We start from the raw sequence: 16,212 nt of genomic DNA, 5'->3' as shown, positions 1-16,212 counted from the left end.
GTAGGCCCCCTGTACCCCTGTGTATACTCCGCCGAATGAGTTGACAACAGCATTGTGCACCATGTTGAAAGTACCGCGGATTGGTTTATGAAGCGTGATGAAGAGATTGCTGAATCATATAGGACATTTTGTCGAATCCTTCCCCCCCCCCCCCCCCCCCTCCTCTTTTTTCCCCCTGCTTTGTAAACCCTTACAAAAGTTGAATGCCAGAATGCCTAAGCCTAACGTTATCATTAGCACTAGAACAGTTAATTTCCTCAGTGATGTAGACATATCAGGAGACACTTGATGAAGGTTTACCAGGTCGCTCATCTTGCTTAGAACTTGATGACAAGTTCCTTCACATTTTATTCTGCATGATAACATGTACCAAAAAAGGCTAAAGGCACATGAAAACTCTCCATGTTTCCATGAAAGCTCCTTCACGAATGATACACACTGAAGGCAGGAAACAGTTGCACACTACAGCGCAACATTTTGACCTAGACTAAGATTACACAGGCGCAGGTGCGCAGCTCAAGCTCCTAACATTGTACAAAGATGACCAAGCTGGCTCCTACCTTAGAAGACTACTTACTGCTCACTAGAAGTCTAGAAAAGATCATCGTAGGCGACTATTTCTCGTGCTTTGTAGGTCACTCCTGCTGCTGCTTTGGAACCTGGGATGGCTGAATCATTGTTTTCGTTATTCTTTGTCGCATCATGCAATGATCGCCCTGTAGGTTCAGCAGCTCGAAATACACCTTTTGAGTTACTTGGCGCATCGCTGGCCTGTACAACTAAAACCTGTATCACAAGGAAGGAACAACAATGTGATTACCGAAGTGCAAAGCACTGAAATGTCGTGTAGTTTGGAGAATTTGAAAGGATCGAACCACTTGTCATAAATTTTGCATTCGTTGCCGAAGATGGGAAATGTCATGATTGAAATACTAGACATAAATTTCGCATTTGTAGCCAAAGATGGGAAATGTGACTTATGAGGAGCCATAATGCAAATACCTCCCGCTCAAGTATATTTTCTGTATCGTTTGAAGTTTGTTTGCTTGAATTTCTTGACACTGCTATCAGAGAACCAACATCTGAAAAACACAATTGTTGCGCTTGCGATGAATTGGGGCAATGAAATTGTTTTATTTTTTCCCGCTGTATCAAGACACTGAACAGCAGAAGCCTGAATTGGGGTCGAAACTTTACTGCGCCTTACTACATAGTAATACACGATTGCATGCTTCGAATTGACCAAATCGAGGAAAAATAGCTGCCCACCACCACTTAATCGAACAAAACCGCATCGCAAAATTTAGGAAATCTACTTTATTTACTGACAAAATAAAGCCATCTATTGTCCCATTACCTTCTTGGATCCGATTGTGATGCCGCCATCGGGGTCGAGGGACGCGGCAATGGCAGCCACGGCGGCCGCGCCGGACCGGAAGGTCACGTACCCGGTGGCCGCGGCGGCGTCCACGCGGGCCCGCGAGATGGGGCCGTACGCCTCCAGCCGCGACTTGAGCTCCAGCACGCCGCAGCCGGGCGGCAGCCCTGCGACCATCACCGAAAACGGCTGCTGAGCCGGAGCGGGCTCCGGATAGCCATCGGCATCTGTCTCCGGCGGGCCTCCGCGGCGGCGCTTCGCCGGCGGGTCTGGGCTCGTGCGCCCGCGCTTGCCCCGGCGGCGGCGTGTCATGGCCGCTCCCGCGTGAGTCAGCACGCTCTTGTGGCTAGCCTAGTCAGTAGTCAGTACAGATGAGGCTTGCTGGGATTCCGGAGGTTGGGGAACGGCAGAATCTGGGCTGGTACGGCCGGATGCTCCATGATGCGTGCGAAAGATGGTAAATCAACGGATAGGAAATATTGAATATGTTTAGTCCAAAAAAAAAGAAATATTGCATCTGTTAAGCATAGTGGTACCTTTTGGATTTTTTTCTCGTAAATTCTTTTTAATATTTTGGTATTAAAGCCCTCTCCTTTTCTGTTTATTTCACCATAGTTTTTCCTTTGTCTGGATTTGTTTAGTCTGAAGATTGTTCATTTGCTCTACCTTATCAGAGAATGATGACCTCTTAATCATGCTATATTGAGGACGGCACCATACTCAAATCTTTTATCTTGATCAGGAGTTGGCACCCTCAATGATGACCTCTTAATCATGCTCAGAGTTACAAAGATGATCATACAACAGTATACTGGGGGACAGTGAAATACAATCACAAATGAGAGTGCTGTCTTCACACACCAGGACTCTTCTGCAAGGCACATACAAATGAGCATGTACATCTTATCAAAAAAAAAACAGAGACCTTGTACACTTGAACACAGGCAGCCTACAAAATGAGCTCTGAAATGAAGAGCTCCTGGTGCTAGCAGTAGTCCTTTTAGAATTGGATCATGGATGGATGTACAGCTACAGGCGGGCAAACAAGGAGCCTCTGCAGCTGCTCATGGTCCTCCAATATTAATGTCAGCTATCTTCAGTTATGCTTCCAGCTTCCTTTTGCTCAAAAATGGAAATGCTTTGATCAGGAATGTTTTCTTTTTCTCACCACAGAAATTGCTGCTGCTGAACCTGGGCAGTAGCACTTCCAGATCTTGAAACTGTTGGGGCTGGCAAGTTGCGGGGAAAGAGTCCATCTTTGTTAAGTTTTGTGAAGAAAGTATGGCTGTTGAAAGCACTCGAGAGATCTTTCATTTTGATCACCATTGGAGAAAATAACTAAAACAGGTTAACTTTCAGCTTGTTCAGGTCAGATTAGGTGAGCCAACATGTGCAGCACTGGTTCTATTTAAATTGTCTCCGAGAAGTCCCTCCAGCAGCACTCAGTGCTGTACCTCCAAATCTACTCCCATCCGAATATCTGACTGCACCTTTCATAGATTTATATGCAAATGTGCTTAGATCAGGAGGGCTATCTGCAATTTTCACAGCTGTGCCTGTGAATTTGCTCCGATCCGGATGGCAGAGAGTAGGTGCCATCGGAGTGTAAGCAAACGTGCCAAGATCAGGGGGGGCATCAGCAGCATCTTTAGTTTTGCTTGTGGTTCCATCTTGATCAGCATGAACAGTTTTCACAGGCCTGTATGCAAATGCACTAATATCAGGGGGGCTGGCAGCAGTTTCCTTGTTATCACTTGTATATCTGCTTCTTGAAGGGGGGCCTAGATCTGATTTCTTTGATGCGCATCTGAATTTGCCTTTTTCTGGAGCTCTGAGAATAGATCTACAACAGAAATAAGCACACCATAATAAATAAATGTTATTACAAGGCTGCTGTTTCTGGTAAGGTAAGTAAACAGATCATACTTATTTTTACTTTTTAAACCTCTAAAAATAAAGGTTATAGAGCTGCATACCTCACAGAAAGTGTGTTCTTCACATCCTTTAAAGGAGCACGAAGGCCACTGGCACGGGAGCCTGGGTATCTGAAAGATGATACCAATGCAGCAAACTTATCCATTGATTTTTCTGCAATTCCACTGTACATATTCACATGGGAAACATTGCATCCAAATCTTCCTTCAGTCCTTATATTTGCATCATCAAGGTCATCAGTATCACGACCTGCATAAGTTTCTTAAGATCAAGACAAGCGTACTAAAAATGTTTTTTATTATAGCTTGATACATAAATGTATTAAGATACAGGAAGAACTACATGGAATTGAGAAGCACCTAAAACATTACAGGACATGATGCACCAAAATTACATCTGTAACTTACTGGACAAAACAGCTGCCAAATCCTGAACTTTTATTAAGTAGAAAACAAGGTAGATTAGATTACCTTCATCAATGACTGGCGGACTATCATCAGAACTAATCGGCTGTAACGATTCCTGCATAAACAGCATATTTAGGACCAGCGATTTACCATGGTACAAAGTGCTAGTTGTCATATGATGATTCAAAGAAAAAAAAATCACTTACATCTTTGAAATTTTGGACGCCAGAAAGTTTTCTTCTCTTCAACATGCCAGAATTCATAAGTTGATCTCCAGAAAGATTGCTAGTACCAATATCATAATCCTCTTCATCATCTAACTGATCTTCTTGATTTGTGCAAACTCTCTTATTTACCGTTTTGAAGTATGGACTTCTGACTATGACTTTATTTTTGGAGGCCACATTGCCTTCAGTATAAGGTTGAACCAGTATAGATGGTCCCATGTTATTTAGAAGTAAAGAAGGCTCTGATATTCTGGGTGATTTTCCTAGAAAAAGATAGCAGGTGTGCATTAGCTAAGAATCAGTGCTAAGATTGTTTTGATATTGCATAAATAAATGATTCGGAACATAGTTTGCAAATCAAACCATGAATCAACAATGCAAATTAGAAGTATTACCTGCTAAGCAAGGAATTGTTGGCAGTGTATTTTCGTTGCAGTAGTCAGCCTCAACCTGAATGGCATAAGACAGCTTTGAGGGCAACAGAAATGTGGCTGCTATAAGAGTATAGGAATAGAACAGCATTGGACATGTTTACATGAATTAATGGTAAGTACCAAATACCTTTCTGTCTTCAATTCCCGTGTCCTCATAAGGAGGATCACTACCAACATCATGTGGACTGCATTGTGGAAACATATTGGCTGAATCATTGAGGGAACTCTCAGAACTGAAACGCTCAGAGCTAAGCTGAGATGCAGCATTGATTGGCTCATCTTGAGAAGGTTCAGAGCTTAAAAGCTCAGAACTACATTGAGAAGCTTGAATGCGAACTGTTGGCAACATAGTATCTTCGATTGAATCAGGGGTATCAGAGTCTTGAGTTTGCGAACTAGGCAAAGACCCGTTTGATGTTTGTTGCTTAGCTGTTACTTTGGGTGCCCTGAATTTCCGTTTTGCCTCAAGGGATGCTAAGCCTTTGAAAAGTCAAGGATAATCCAAAAGACAGCTAATTGTTGTAAACAAATGATTTTCAAAATAAAGTAATGAACCCTAGCACAGCGTTGGTGTGAATATCGTACTAAAAATTTACACATTATGCCAACAACCCCATCTGCTAAAACACTGAGGGAAATTAACCTATCATTGAATGATCTAAGGTGTGTCCAGGAACCAAAAACTTGTTTTTATGTCCAGACCAAGGCACTTCTGTTATTGTGATTTTTTTTGTATATGTAGCTAAGTGTTCACTATAAGTAAACTTGATTGATGTGACATTCATGACCAAAATTGCAATATGCTGAGAGGATACAGAAGTAGTTCGTCAATATATTTTTTTGCACGGGCAAATCTAGCCTCTTCTTCCCATTTGAAGTAGCAATATGCTCTCTGGTTGGACAAACCCTATCAACAGCAGGTGAACTGCACTCTGGTTTAGTCTGCAAGAAGACAATCAAGAAATAAAAAGTTACAAGTGATACTGGTAACTCACATGTCCTGACAACTAAGTGCATGTCAGTAGTATGTGGTAGCAAGTGACACAAAAAGTATGATGTTCAGTACTACCCTTTTGGGGGATGAGAAAATGAAGAAAAATGTGAAATCATGACAACCTATATATACTCTCTAACAAAATGTCCTTGCATTTCCATAAACCCTCTTGTTTGGTCCATCCATATGCTCATGTAAATGTTTTGTGTTTGTCTGAAAGTGCACATATTTCAGAAACAGTGTAGAATGAAATTACATTTGGACTTGGAGGACCAAAAAAAGCTAATCGCATTACTTTCATAAATTTGCATTAGCCCAACTAGCAAAGCATATCATAAGAAAGGGGAAAACAAAGTAACAAACATATCTTTCACATGATCTTGGATCAGTCCAAATTCTTTTCTGAAAGGAGGCAGGATACCTGGAATGATTCCTTTGTAAGTGGATCGATGTTCCCTAGAGCAATGCCTTTGGCAATATCTTGCGGTAACCATGTAAAAAATAATTAAGGAAAAGCTAGATTCATGAGAGCTTCTTCTGAGTTAAAAAAAATGAATTATTGAGAAAAGTTGGCAAGGCAATGCCCATAGCTTATTTTTAAACTCAACAGAAACGGTCATTAGCCAGAGTGGCCTAATAGAGTCAGGTATCATAGAACCTTTGGGAAAGAAATGAATATAAGCTTTAATCTAGATATTAGCCTAATCAAATTCAGGAATTATTGAGTTCTAATCCAGATATAAGGTTGGCAAAGGATATGGGCCCAAAAATTCCAAGTCTTCAGTGAGGTCGTGAGGCACGCTTGACAAATGAATAATATCTTCTGTAGCAGGATCATAGACCCTTTGGAACTTAAATGCCCAGATTGCCTTCTTGAAGTTCTCTTCATATTGAGGTGGAACAGAAACAACACTGTACCTCAGGTGCTTGATCACCTGCAGTTATACAATGTCACTGAAATTCTCTCCACTGCCTCCTAAGTTCTAACTAGGTAGGGAGCTAGTATGTGCAACAGACACACAGAAGACAGGGTTTACCTTCTCATGACACTTAAGCTTTTGGATGAGTGCATGAGCTCGTTTCACACCCATTCCTGGCAATGAGGGGAGATAGTCACAACCACTTAGAATACACATCTCGAGTAGCATTTGCCTTGTGAATCCATTGAAGTCAAGCTCTCTATTTCGCTGTAATCGTGTAATCTGAAATTCAACTCCTTGCCCAAATTTGTCCATTTTGAAAATAATCTGTACATTAAAAAAGGATGTACACTATTAAAGGGAAATAGCAAGCTATGAAAGGAAATGTATTCCCTCCGACCCAAAATACTATTCATTTTAGCTTTTCTAGATACATAACTTTTGTGTATCTAGACATAATATACATATGAAAAACTATGTATGTAGAAAAGCCAAAACGAATAGTAACTTGGGACGGAGGGTTGTAATAGTGTACTTACTCTGGAACAACCAAATGGTATCAAATCTGAATCCTCAGTGATTACAGCATCAACAAGTTTGTTAACAGATAAGAATGTCATTTGCGCATCTGCTTCATAAGGTGCAACGATATAATCTACCTTTTCTTTCTTCAGTACCTTCATTGTATATTTTATAAAAAAAAATAGGCAAGACCATTAGAAACATTTTAGATAGGTGGTAACAATTTGCTAACACTTCAAGGAATTGTAGCTGTACCTCGATCAGTTCAGAAGCAATTCTAGGTGTAATGTCAACAGCTTTCTGATAGCACTCAAAAGCGGCACGTGAGTTCCCAGCAGCTTCATGTTCCCTGGCACGCTCAAGGTTTTCCTTTCTCGACCTGAAAGTTGACATTTTTTAGCAGGTAAATCAAAAAAGATGAAGAAAGTGCGTCAGGATATTGAAGAGTAGTTGGAGACCCTTAACAGATCCACAGTTTGGAAGTAAAATTACAAATGAATTTTATAGGTTGAAAGGCCCAGGTGGTTATAACCATAGGGATATGTATATGTAGAATGTACCTTGCTCGCTTCGTTTCCTGATCACTTTTTATTGGCAGAAGGCCCCCATCAAATACAAGAATTGGTTTCACGCCATAATGTCGCAACATGTTAACCCTATGCATGCAGTATTCAATATGCCTGGTTCAATTTCAAGGGGGAAAGTATCACGGGTGAGTTTATGGCAAGACACCAAACATGAGAATTTAAGTATCACGGGTGAGTTTATGGCAAGACACCAAACATGAGAATTTAGACTCTGATCCACTATTTCATTTTAAACGTTTTGTATTATTGAAGAACCCTGTGGCCAAAAGAAACGCTAGTAACAAAGAAAAGCAGCAATGATGATAGTGTCTTTGGATTTGTCTGTACATAGAACATTTGGAGTAACTTCCATAAATGGAAATGTAGTGTTATGGGAACTAGAGTAGTAACAGACAGCAATCAAGTCAAATGATCAAAAGATGTTCCCCTAATTGGTATCACTGGTCCAACATAAGCATACAAGAAATCTTGGCACCAGGGAAGAATATAGGTCCAGCAAATTGGCCATAGATAGGGGCGATTCGGATGCGATACACTTAGATTCTGCAATCCCTGAGAGAAAGCAAACAATGGATCTCTCTCACAATGTAACAAAATCTTGAGGAATCGCGAGCAAGTCCTCCCCTTTGTCTTCCACCCGGACAGGGTCTCATCAATCGAGACCCGAACCACAGAACCGAAACAAGAAACCCCTGGCCGCACCGAGCACCGCACCGAGCAATCGCTCCCTTCGGCGGCCACGACATCAAAGGGCTTAGGTGCGAAATCCATTGGAAAGAGCCGCATTTCCCCCGATTCGCCTATCACGTTCATCTGACCGGCGGAACGGCTCAAGAAACCCTATCGGGAGGAAATTGGTCCAAGAAAGGGGAGGCCGGGCGGGAGGACGGACCTGGTGGTGGGGATGCCCTTGCAGAGGCGGTCGCCGCAGGAGAGGGCGCCCTTGTGGAGCCAGGAGTAGGTGTCGACGGCCACCGTCTGGCCCCGAAGCTCCTCCACCTTGATGGGCGCCATGATCGACTTCAGCTGCGGCAGCAACCCCTGGATCCCCATTGCGCCGCCGCCGCCTCCCCCTCCCTCAGTCCCTCCCCTTCGCCTATCTCTCTCTCTCTCCCTCTCCCTCTCGCTCTCTCTCTCTCTCTCTCTCTCTCTCTCTCTCTCTCTCTGATTCCAGTCCGCAGAGATGGTGGATGGAACGCAGGAATGCGGAGGGATTTTTGTGGGTTTTTAGGGAGAGGAGAGGGCGGGAAGCAGAAAGACCGGAGGGAGGGAATCAGAGAGGGAGCAAAACGAAGGGCGCGCCTTTTCATTTTATTATTATTATTATTATTTATTATACGTCGATGCGAACCCATGGGATGCGTGAAAAATTCTCGACCGTTGGTTTTTCTGATCGAATGGTTGCGCTCCGAACCATGGGCAAACACTTGCGGCGTTTTACTATGGCTGAATTATGAAGCTTTTTTTTCTGTGCGTACCCACACTCGGCACAGGAATTTTCAATTTTTTTGTGAGACCGCACAAATGCGTACGAACACTACGTGAAGGGAAATTTGGCATGGAACTTCTCTAGCTCTATTATTGGTTAGAGTAAAATACACTTGAAGGCCCCAACACGCTCTTTGGGATGCCATTCACGTTCTCAAACTTCTAAAATACACATCTACTAGGTCCTAAACACGCTCATTGTTTTTCATGTGATGTCTAAATTAGAATTACTTTGCCTTCGTGTATGCTCACGTGGAGCCACTCTCTCCTCCCTCCTCCCTCCCTCGTCCCCTTCCCGACGTCACGGCTGCCGCCGCCGGAGTCGGCCGCCCCCGCCCTGCTGCCCACCTAGCTCGATCTCCCAGTGTTCCAGCAGCGATGAACAGGGACCTTTTTTTCCTCAGATCTATCATTGTTCCCTCTGTTTAGAGTAACAATCCACATCCCGCCGTATAACATCCATTCCTTTTCTGTTTCAAATCGAAGAGAACGAGCAAAATGAGAGACAAGAAGAACGGGGCCGCAATATGAGAGAGAGGAGGCCGTGCTCCATGATCAAATGGACCTTTCATTTTCTGTATGTACAGTAAGAATGCTCAGGTCACGGCAGCTGCTCCCTCCATCCCAAATTACTATTTATTTTGATTTTCCTAGATACATCACTTTTGCTATATATCTAGACATATATATAATATTTAAGTGCATACAAAAGATGTGTATCTAGAAAAGTCAAAACGAATTGTAATTTGGGACAGAGGGAGTATTCTTCGCCCGTGGCACTGACGACTGACTACGGGCAGCAGGGACGGCAACGTCCCTCAGCTCTGAAATACACCAACGCAATAAAGAATCGAATCGCATTGTCAGTTAGCCCGCCTGCACTGCTATCTACGTGAGACGCCGCCGCCGAAAACGAGCATATGCACAAGCATGGCGGCGATCCCAGCTGGTATCAAGCTCTTGAACGATGCGCGCCGCGTGGAGCCGTTCACGTCGTACTGCCCGGTGTTCACGAACTGGTTCTTCCCCGACGACGTGGTGACGTTCACCGACATTGAACCTGACAAGGGGGATAGTGTTAGTCACAAAGAAGAAGGTGAAGAGGGCACTGAAAAAGAAACTAGAAGTGGCGGCGGTTGAAATGGGCTCAAGGAATGTACGCTTACAATCGTAATCGGCCCAGCCCATGCGCATGTTCGCCAAGTCGTACACGAATATCTTATCCTTCAACACAAGATCTGCGACAAGAGGGACCACACAGTTAGCACCAAAAAGAAAACAATTAAAGCTCCAGAGAGGTTTTGCTTGCTTGGACACTATGGGTCTGTTTGGTTGCCTAGCCAGGCTAGGATCTGCAGCCAGGCCAGCTCAAGCTTGTCTAGTGCTATGCAATTGAACCATATTTGGTTGCTTGGCTAGTCCAAAGCTGGCTAGCACTTCAAACATAAAGGACAACAGTGGCTATCAGCATAAAGCTGGAACCTAATAGGAGTTGCTGGCAAGTCCATGTTTGCATTAGAAATAGGAGCAACAGCAAAGCATAAAGGGGGGGAAAAACTATGCAGTCAGAAGTCAAAGATTCTTAGACCTGAGTGCCCTTGTCTCAACACCTAAACATGTGCTTATGCTTTACCTTTGGACAGCTTAGTTTATTTCATATAGCCATATCATGTAACAGAGTCCCAAATTTTATAGCGTGATTGCAATCTAAATTGGCAAATTTTGTAGACTGACTAACCTCCGAGTATAGTTATTTCTTGGCCCTGGTTCCTTTGCCAGCCAATGCACCACAATACATTGTTGTCCTGCAACCATGATTACATGATATTATAAAACTTGAGACAGTCTCCTAGAAGCATTTAATCAGATATACAGCTTGCTGACTTACAACAGAAGCCTGCTGCAAAAGATAGTTCTCTGGCTTCACCGTCATCGCAATACCACCCATAAAATAAAGGGTCACGGTTGGAAACGATGAGTCAACACTGACAAATGGTAAGAAAACTTGTGAGGAATTCAGGGTATCAAAGGACAAAGCTGTTGACTTCATTCCCAGAAAGAAGAATAAAACCTGCTGGAAGTAATAAAGCATTGGTTCCCTTTGCTGACAAGAGAACGTACAGATGGAGAGACTGCAGCAGCTATCTGCAGGTATGAATAATGACAATTAACAATCACATCACAAAATAAGAAGATAATGTACACAGCCGAGCATTGCTTATTCTATGAAAAAAAATATGTGTCATATGAGACTCACCGCCGTAACAAATGGATCATAGGCTCCATCTGCAAGGTATGCCAATGTTGTCCCTGAATCCACAATTGTTCCTTGTGTATTTGATGTTGTAAACAAGGAGGAATCAATGGGCAGCTTTTGACCATTGACAGCGATGCTTTGCAGATTCAAGTTGTAATGAGGTCTATATTTCATTTAAAATATTGTTATAAGCAGCAATTAGTGTCAGGAATACAGGAGGTTCACAACTTCTTAACACAGGAAATGGTTGTTCAAGGGTCAATGGACATAAACTAAGACACTAAGTTATATAAAAGCTGTCTAACTCATAAGTATATTTTTATATGTCGAATTTATCACAACAATCACAGTAGAATGACTACTAAAACATAAGATAGCAATGCAGAGGAGTATCAAAAAAAAGATAGCAATGCAGATTTCCGAAGTTTTACACCCAAAGTAATTCCAGGGATGAAACTTACTGTGATGGAACCAGTGGAGTATAGACTAAGCCTGGCTCCACAATTTCACCAAGCACAAGAATGCCACCACCATTGTCAGAACCTTTCAGGCAATGAGAAAATACTCTAGGGGACACTCCAAGTGAATTCAGTTGTGAGATGACAGACAATTGATGCTGTCCAAATCCAAAAATCCCATCAACTGCTCTATCTGCCTTCGTCAGGTCTCCTGACTGTGAGTTGCTACATCTGCTCGGAAGGAATTGAAACATTCAAAAGCTGGTAAAGAATTTCTATAACAATGTTTGACAGCAAAATGTTTCAAAAAAATGTTTGGCAGCAAAATTGACAGTTAAGGGTAATGAGTAAACAAATACGCAATCAAGAAATAGAGCTACACTTGAAGCTGATGCATAGACCAAGAGAACAAGAACAAGGCTGTCAACTACAACTACTATAAAAATTTTGGACACAACTGTGAGGTTAAGCTTTTTGGCACATAACATTAAGACCACTGACACAATACAGTATGCAATTCAGAGAATATTCTGTCATCTGATCAGGGATCAAATGATGCAAGACAGTTCTAGCAACATGCCAGCATCCTGTGGCTGCAGAATCGAAGGAATAATTATAACACATTGTTCAGGTTGAACATCAAGGAAGGTTTTTTTCTCCTTTTTTGCCTTGGACCGTAGGATGAAAATAAGAAAAGGAAGTATGCATGCAAAAGTGACAAGCAATCTGCTGGTTCAGGACACTGAAAGTTTGTTGCCACTTAATCTGTCATTTGTACCAACCCAATAAACAAAACATTCACATTATTGAGAACCAACACCATGTTAAATTGTTAATGGTCACCATACGTCCATACCTACACTTGGTAGTGGCATCTCAGCTAAAATTATCATCAGGTACTAATTGTAAGTTTCAATTACTTAAAATAATATAGGGCTCCAAGGAAACTGTACCCGAAAACAATAGAGGCGGACGAATTGGCAGTCTGCTCATTTCCCATGACAGTATCAAAATACATCGTGTCAGACACATAGTACCCTGATGTTCCACTCCCATCACCATAGGTGAAAGTGTACCCACAAGGGCTGCTTGAGGAATCCGAGGTTTCGCAGACTGCTTCCCCTGTTTGAAGTGCAGCTGTACATCTATCATCAGAGCATGTTATTCTGGATGATGTTGATGACAAGTCAGGGCTGAAGGACTCCAACTGGATCTGAGGAACAAAAATAGAAATTTATTAATCAGAAGGACCTCCCTAGGCTAACTATATGCATTTGTTAAGTCAAAGATAAGAAGTTGGTCTCACATTGAGTCCACTTGATGTCGGGCAACCAGTACAAGGACTGCAAGTTACCCACAATATATCACTGCCAGTGTCAATCTGAACAAAGAATTCCTTTGCTGGGTTTCCCAATTTCACACGAGTAAAATAGAGCCTACAAATTCAAAGTCAAACATTATGATACAATAGTCAAAAAGAGTATATTGAATAATAGAGTAAAAACAAAATTGTATCCTTGTTAAGTTGTTACTAATATGTATGAACTGGTGAAACGATAATGCAACAATATGTTGATCAATCACAACACAGCAGTATGTGCTGGTAACAGACTGAAACGTGTATCCTAATTGATTCGAGGATAGGAAGGAATAGCATGCTTGTGTGACAAATTACCACATTCAATGAGGAATACAGGATATTCTACTACTTATACAATCAGGAATATGGTATAAGGGGGCAAGTCTGAACCTGCACACCGCAAGCATTGGCAGCAACATAAGCAAGAATACAAAATTGCTGCTCCTAAAACCAAAGGGTATTTAACAGGCATTAGTTGCCTATCTCTCTATGATTAATGGCTGAAAATTACTGAGGTCCCTGTAAATAACTCTGTTTGTACAGCTTGCTGGGTTACTGCTGCACAAAGTACCTTTCCTGCTTTGAATTGAACACGTTAACAATAGGACAAGAAACCTACAGAAGAGGGAAATACTCAATTGCAGCCTAAAAAAAATCATACTTTTTTTTCCATATGAAGGAATTGACCTTAAGCAAAAGCAACTGAGGATAATAATGAAATAAAAGCAAGGATTGCGTCCAATGGAAGCTGTAGCCTGGAACCAACTCTACAAACATACGATCCAGAAGAAACAAAACATAATAAGATGAATTCTGCTGGTATTGGATTTCTTTCACAAGTGAATCCATTCGGATTGGGTTCCTCAGTAAGAACTAGATTGACAGGAGTAGAGCAATGAAATGCACCACGCAAGAGTTAATTTACATGATATCTGCATTACCGGGGTGAAGAGAACGAATCTACAAATTGAAGCAAAATTCAACTAGACTCGCAAAAACAGTCAAACACGTGACAAAAAGAAAGGAAAATGATTGAAAGAACTTGGCGGAATGCACGCGAAATCCAGCAGCAAAAAGTCACCGAGTAACGGCATAAGCAATCGAATCAGCATCGCTCATTCGAGTGGGAAAAGGAATCGACGTAAGCAGCCTAGCCGACGAAGTGCCAGCAGATCAATCATTTTCAGCGAAAGCAGAGATTTCAGCTCACCGCCCGCAACAAGAAACCGATAACGAGGCTCGAATTTCCCACGCTTCCATCCATCAACCGCAAACGGCCGACCCAACCCCAACCGAACCGAAACCACCACCAGAAAACAGGGAGGAAAAGCGAGGCGGCAGCTCACCCACCCGACCATGTACGGGTTGGCGGAGCCCTCGACGGGGAAGTCCACCACGCCGGCGACGCCCCCGAGCAGCCCCCTCCTGGAGCTCCGGTGCCGCGCCCAGTCCCGCCGCCTCAGCTCCTCCAGGGCCACCCCCTTGTGCGGCACCGCGCGCTGCAACGCCAGCGCCGCCGGCAGCAACGGCACCGAAGCCGCCGCGGCCGCCCCCGCCCCCGCCCCCGCCACCAGAAGCGCCGCCACCGCAACGGCCGTGACAACGGCCACCGCCACCTCCGGCGGCCTCATCGGGGCAGGCAGCTGCTGCGGGAGGGGACGTGGCGGGCCCTACACCAGACGCGGCGAGAAGGAGCGAGCGCGTCGTGGCGCGGCGGCTGCGCGTGTGTGGCCGTAGCCAAATTCGCGGCTCCTTTTTTCGCGCTGAGCTCCTCGGAAGAGCCGCTAATTTGTTGGCGCGGCGTATATAACTCCCTCCTCAAGGCCCGGATTTGCGAAGTGGCTGGGAGTTCAGGGGGGCAAGTGTGAAAGGGAGGGGAAAGGATTACGTGTGGGCTGCTGCTGTGTGAGCGCCTCCCCCTCTCCCTCTCTGGTTTTTCGGTTGCGTTCTGCCGCTTTATAGGGTGGACTCCTTTTCCCCCCATCTATGGCATGGCCTCTCTCTACTCCTCCGTTGCCTTTCTTTCCTGCCTTTGACCAAAGTGATGGGTTTGGTTTGGTTTGGTTTTCAGTAACAGTCTGAATTATTCAAAGAGGGGCTTCTAAAATGATGGGATCATGGATTTGAAAAATTAATCCATCTTTTGAAGATAGATTTGTTTTAATTTGGATGTGATGGAATTTATATATAGCCATTCAATTAAACTAAAGCTCAGTATCTTTGCTACAATATTTTAGCTGCCTCCTCTTTCTTCTTTTGGCTGTAGGCAGCATTTTCATGGAACCAATGATAGATCGATAGCTGCCAATTGTGGCATCCTAAACAAGTGATCCTAGGCTAACATAGGTGTTTTCCCAACAAAAATAAAGAATTATAACATGAACAGCCTTTACTGATTGTCATTTGGCAATTGGCACGCTTCGGATGTCCAATGTAGACTGCTAGAGAATATACATTTTTTTCCTCCATCGATGTAGACTTTCATCAGAGTTTTCAGCAGCATGTTCAGCTATTGCGTGCTCATAGAAAGCGCGTGCAGAAGTTGAGCGAAGAACTTAGGGCCTGTTTGTTTCCACCCTCCTAAAGTTTTAGCTCCTAAAATCTTTTAGGTAGTTTTTAGGCACCCTCCTAAAGTATGTTTGGTTCCACCTCCTAAAAGTGACTAAAGGTATTGAATGAAGTGGTAAAATGACCCTAGTGCCCTCCCACTACCTCCCACCATGCCCCTGGCGCCAAAACACGAAGGCCTTCTGGGCTCGGCGGAGGCGGTCGGAGACGGCGGGGACGGCGGCGTGGATCTGGCGGTCGACGCGGTCGGCGGCGGCGAGGAGGCGCGGCGAGGGCGAGAGCATGCGGAGGAGCGAGGTGAGGAGGGATGGGTGGACGTCACCAAGCCACAGGAAGGGGAGCTCGAGCGGGGAGCGCCAGCCCCCCGAGGCGACGACCCGCGCGGGGTCCTGGCGCGCGGCGGCGTCGAGCGTGGACCAGTGTGCCTGGAAGTGGGCCTCGACGGCCGCGGCGGCGGAGGAGAGCGGGTCGTCCCAGGAGCCGGTCGAGGAGGAGAGCGCGCGGCGGAGCATAGGGAGGAGCGGCGAGCGGAGGGTGGCTAGCCAGGCGGCGAAGAAGTCCCGCATCGGTCGCCTGGCACCCGGGGCCCCGTAGCCTAGCGGTGGGAGATGGGCGGCGACGGCGGGCGGCGGGAGATGGGCGGCGGCGGCGGGCGGCGGGAGATGGGCGGCGGAGAG

At 44.3% G+C, this 16,212-nt stretch overlaps 4 protein-coding genes across 5 annotated transcripts in view; all 4 read right to left on the bottom strand.

The window, feature by feature from the left end:
- Positions 1-289: 289 nt before the first annotated feature.
- On the bottom strand, positions 290-1,761 carry LOC101752722 (uncharacterized protein At1g27050). The gene is made up of 2 exons (XM_004970113.3): positions 1,358-1,761; positions 290-786 (listed from the first exon to the last, which is right to left on the bottom strand). The coding sequence occupies exons 1-2, from the start codon at positions 1,688-1,690 to the stop codon at positions 592-594; spliced, it is 528 nt and encodes a 175-aa protein (XP_004970170.1). The 5' UTR covers positions 1,691-1,761; the 3' UTR covers positions 290-591.
- Positions 1,762-2,080: 319 nt separating this feature from the next.
- Positions 2,081-8,649, bottom strand: LOC101786871 (exonuclease 1). Its single transcript, XM_004970112.2, has 14 exons — positions 8,297-8,649; positions 7,378-7,497; positions 7,073-7,196; positions 6,835-6,972; positions 6,413-6,622; positions 6,135-6,310; positions 5,797-5,869; positions 5,197-5,323; positions 4,509-4,861; positions 4,343-4,397; positions 3,927-4,210; positions 3,784-3,835; positions 3,355-3,562; positions 2,081-3,221 (listed from the first exon to the last, which is right to left on the bottom strand). The coding sequence occupies exons 1-14, from the start codon at positions 8,455-8,457 to the stop codon at positions 2,783-2,785; spliced, it is 2,520 nt and encodes an 839-aa protein (XP_004970169.1). The 5' UTR covers positions 8,458-8,649; the 3' UTR covers positions 2,081-2,782.
- Positions 8,650-9,395: 746 nt separating this feature from the next.
- LOC101786217 (aspartic proteinase-like protein 2) lies at positions 9,396-14,906 on the bottom strand. Of its 2 annotated transcripts, none has more exons than XM_004970110.3 (10): positions 14,318-14,906; positions 12,914-13,043; positions 12,561-12,820; positions 11,611-11,838; positions 11,150-11,312; positions 10,964-11,037; positions 10,781-10,877; positions 10,631-10,697; positions 10,059-10,130; positions 9,396-9,952 (listed from the first exon to the last, which is right to left on the bottom strand). In XM_004970110.3, exons 1-10 carry the CDS (start codon positions 14,596-14,598, stop codon positions 9,777-9,779), a joined length of 1,548 nt encoding a protein of 515 aa, XP_004970167.1. In that variant the 5' UTR covers positions 14,599-14,906; the 3' UTR covers positions 9,396-9,776. The 2 variants fall into 2 exon arrangements, with proteins under 2 accessions (XP_004970167.1, XP_004970168.1); XM_004970111.4 differs by lacking the exon at positions 14,318-14,906 and adding an exon at positions 14,178-14,293.
- A 769-nt stretch (positions 14,907-15,675) lies between these two features.
- LOC111257360 (protein INAPERTURATE POLLEN1-like) overlaps positions 15,676-16,212 on the bottom strand; it is a 15,634-nt gene continuing 15,097 nt past the window's right edge. The window contains exon 2 of the mRNA XM_022826730.1: positions 15,676-16,130. Within this exon, the coding sequence (XP_022682465.1) occupies positions 15,676-16,130 (455 nt within the window). The remainder of the gene's footprint in view (positions 16,131-16,212) is intronic.

Source organism: Setaria italica, chromosome V (genome assembly GCF_000263155.2).
Source record: "Setaria italica strain Yugu1 chromosome V, Setaria_italica_v2.0, whole genome shotgun sequence".
NCBI classification, from domain to species: Eukaryota; Viridiplantae; Streptophyta; class Magnoliopsida; order Poales; family Poaceae; genus Setaria; species Setaria italica.
This window is presented reverse-complemented; position numbering and strand designations above follow the sequence as displayed.

Bases quoted from the DNA above. Each gene is read 5' to 3' on its own strand.
- LOC101752722 (XM_004970113.3), bottom strand. From the start codon at position 1,690: ATGACACGCCGCCGCCGGGGCAAGCGCGGGCGCACGAGCCCAGACCCG. The intron at 787-1,357 runs GTAATGGGACAA...CTTGTGATACAG, and splicing joins TCACAATCGGATCCAAGAAG to GTTTTAGTTGTACAGGCCAG.
- LOC101786871 (XM_004970112.2), bottom strand. From the start codon at position 8,457: ATGGGGATCCAGGGGTTGCTGCCGCAGCTGAAGTCGATCATGGCGCCC. The intron at 7,498-8,296 runs GTCCGTCCTCCC...AAATTGAACCAG, and splicing joins AAGGGCATCCCCACCACCAG to GCATATTGAATACTGCATGC. The intron at 6,973-7,072 runs GTACAGCTACAA...TATACAATGAAG, and splicing joins TTGCTTCTGAACTGATCGAG to GTACTGAAGAAAGAAAAGGT.
- LOC101786217 (XM_004970110.3), bottom strand. From the start codon at position 14,598: ATGAGGCCGCCGGAGGTGGCGGTGGCCGTTGTCACGGCCGTTGCGGTG. The intron at 13,044-14,317 runs GTGGGTGAGCTG...TTGAATTTGTAG, and splicing joins GCCAACCCGTACATGGTCGG to GCTCTATTTTACTCGTGTGA. The intron at 11,839-12,560 runs GTACAGTTTCCT...CCTTCCGAGCAG, and splicing joins TCCGCCTCTATTGTTTTCGG to ATGTAGCAACTCACAGTCAG.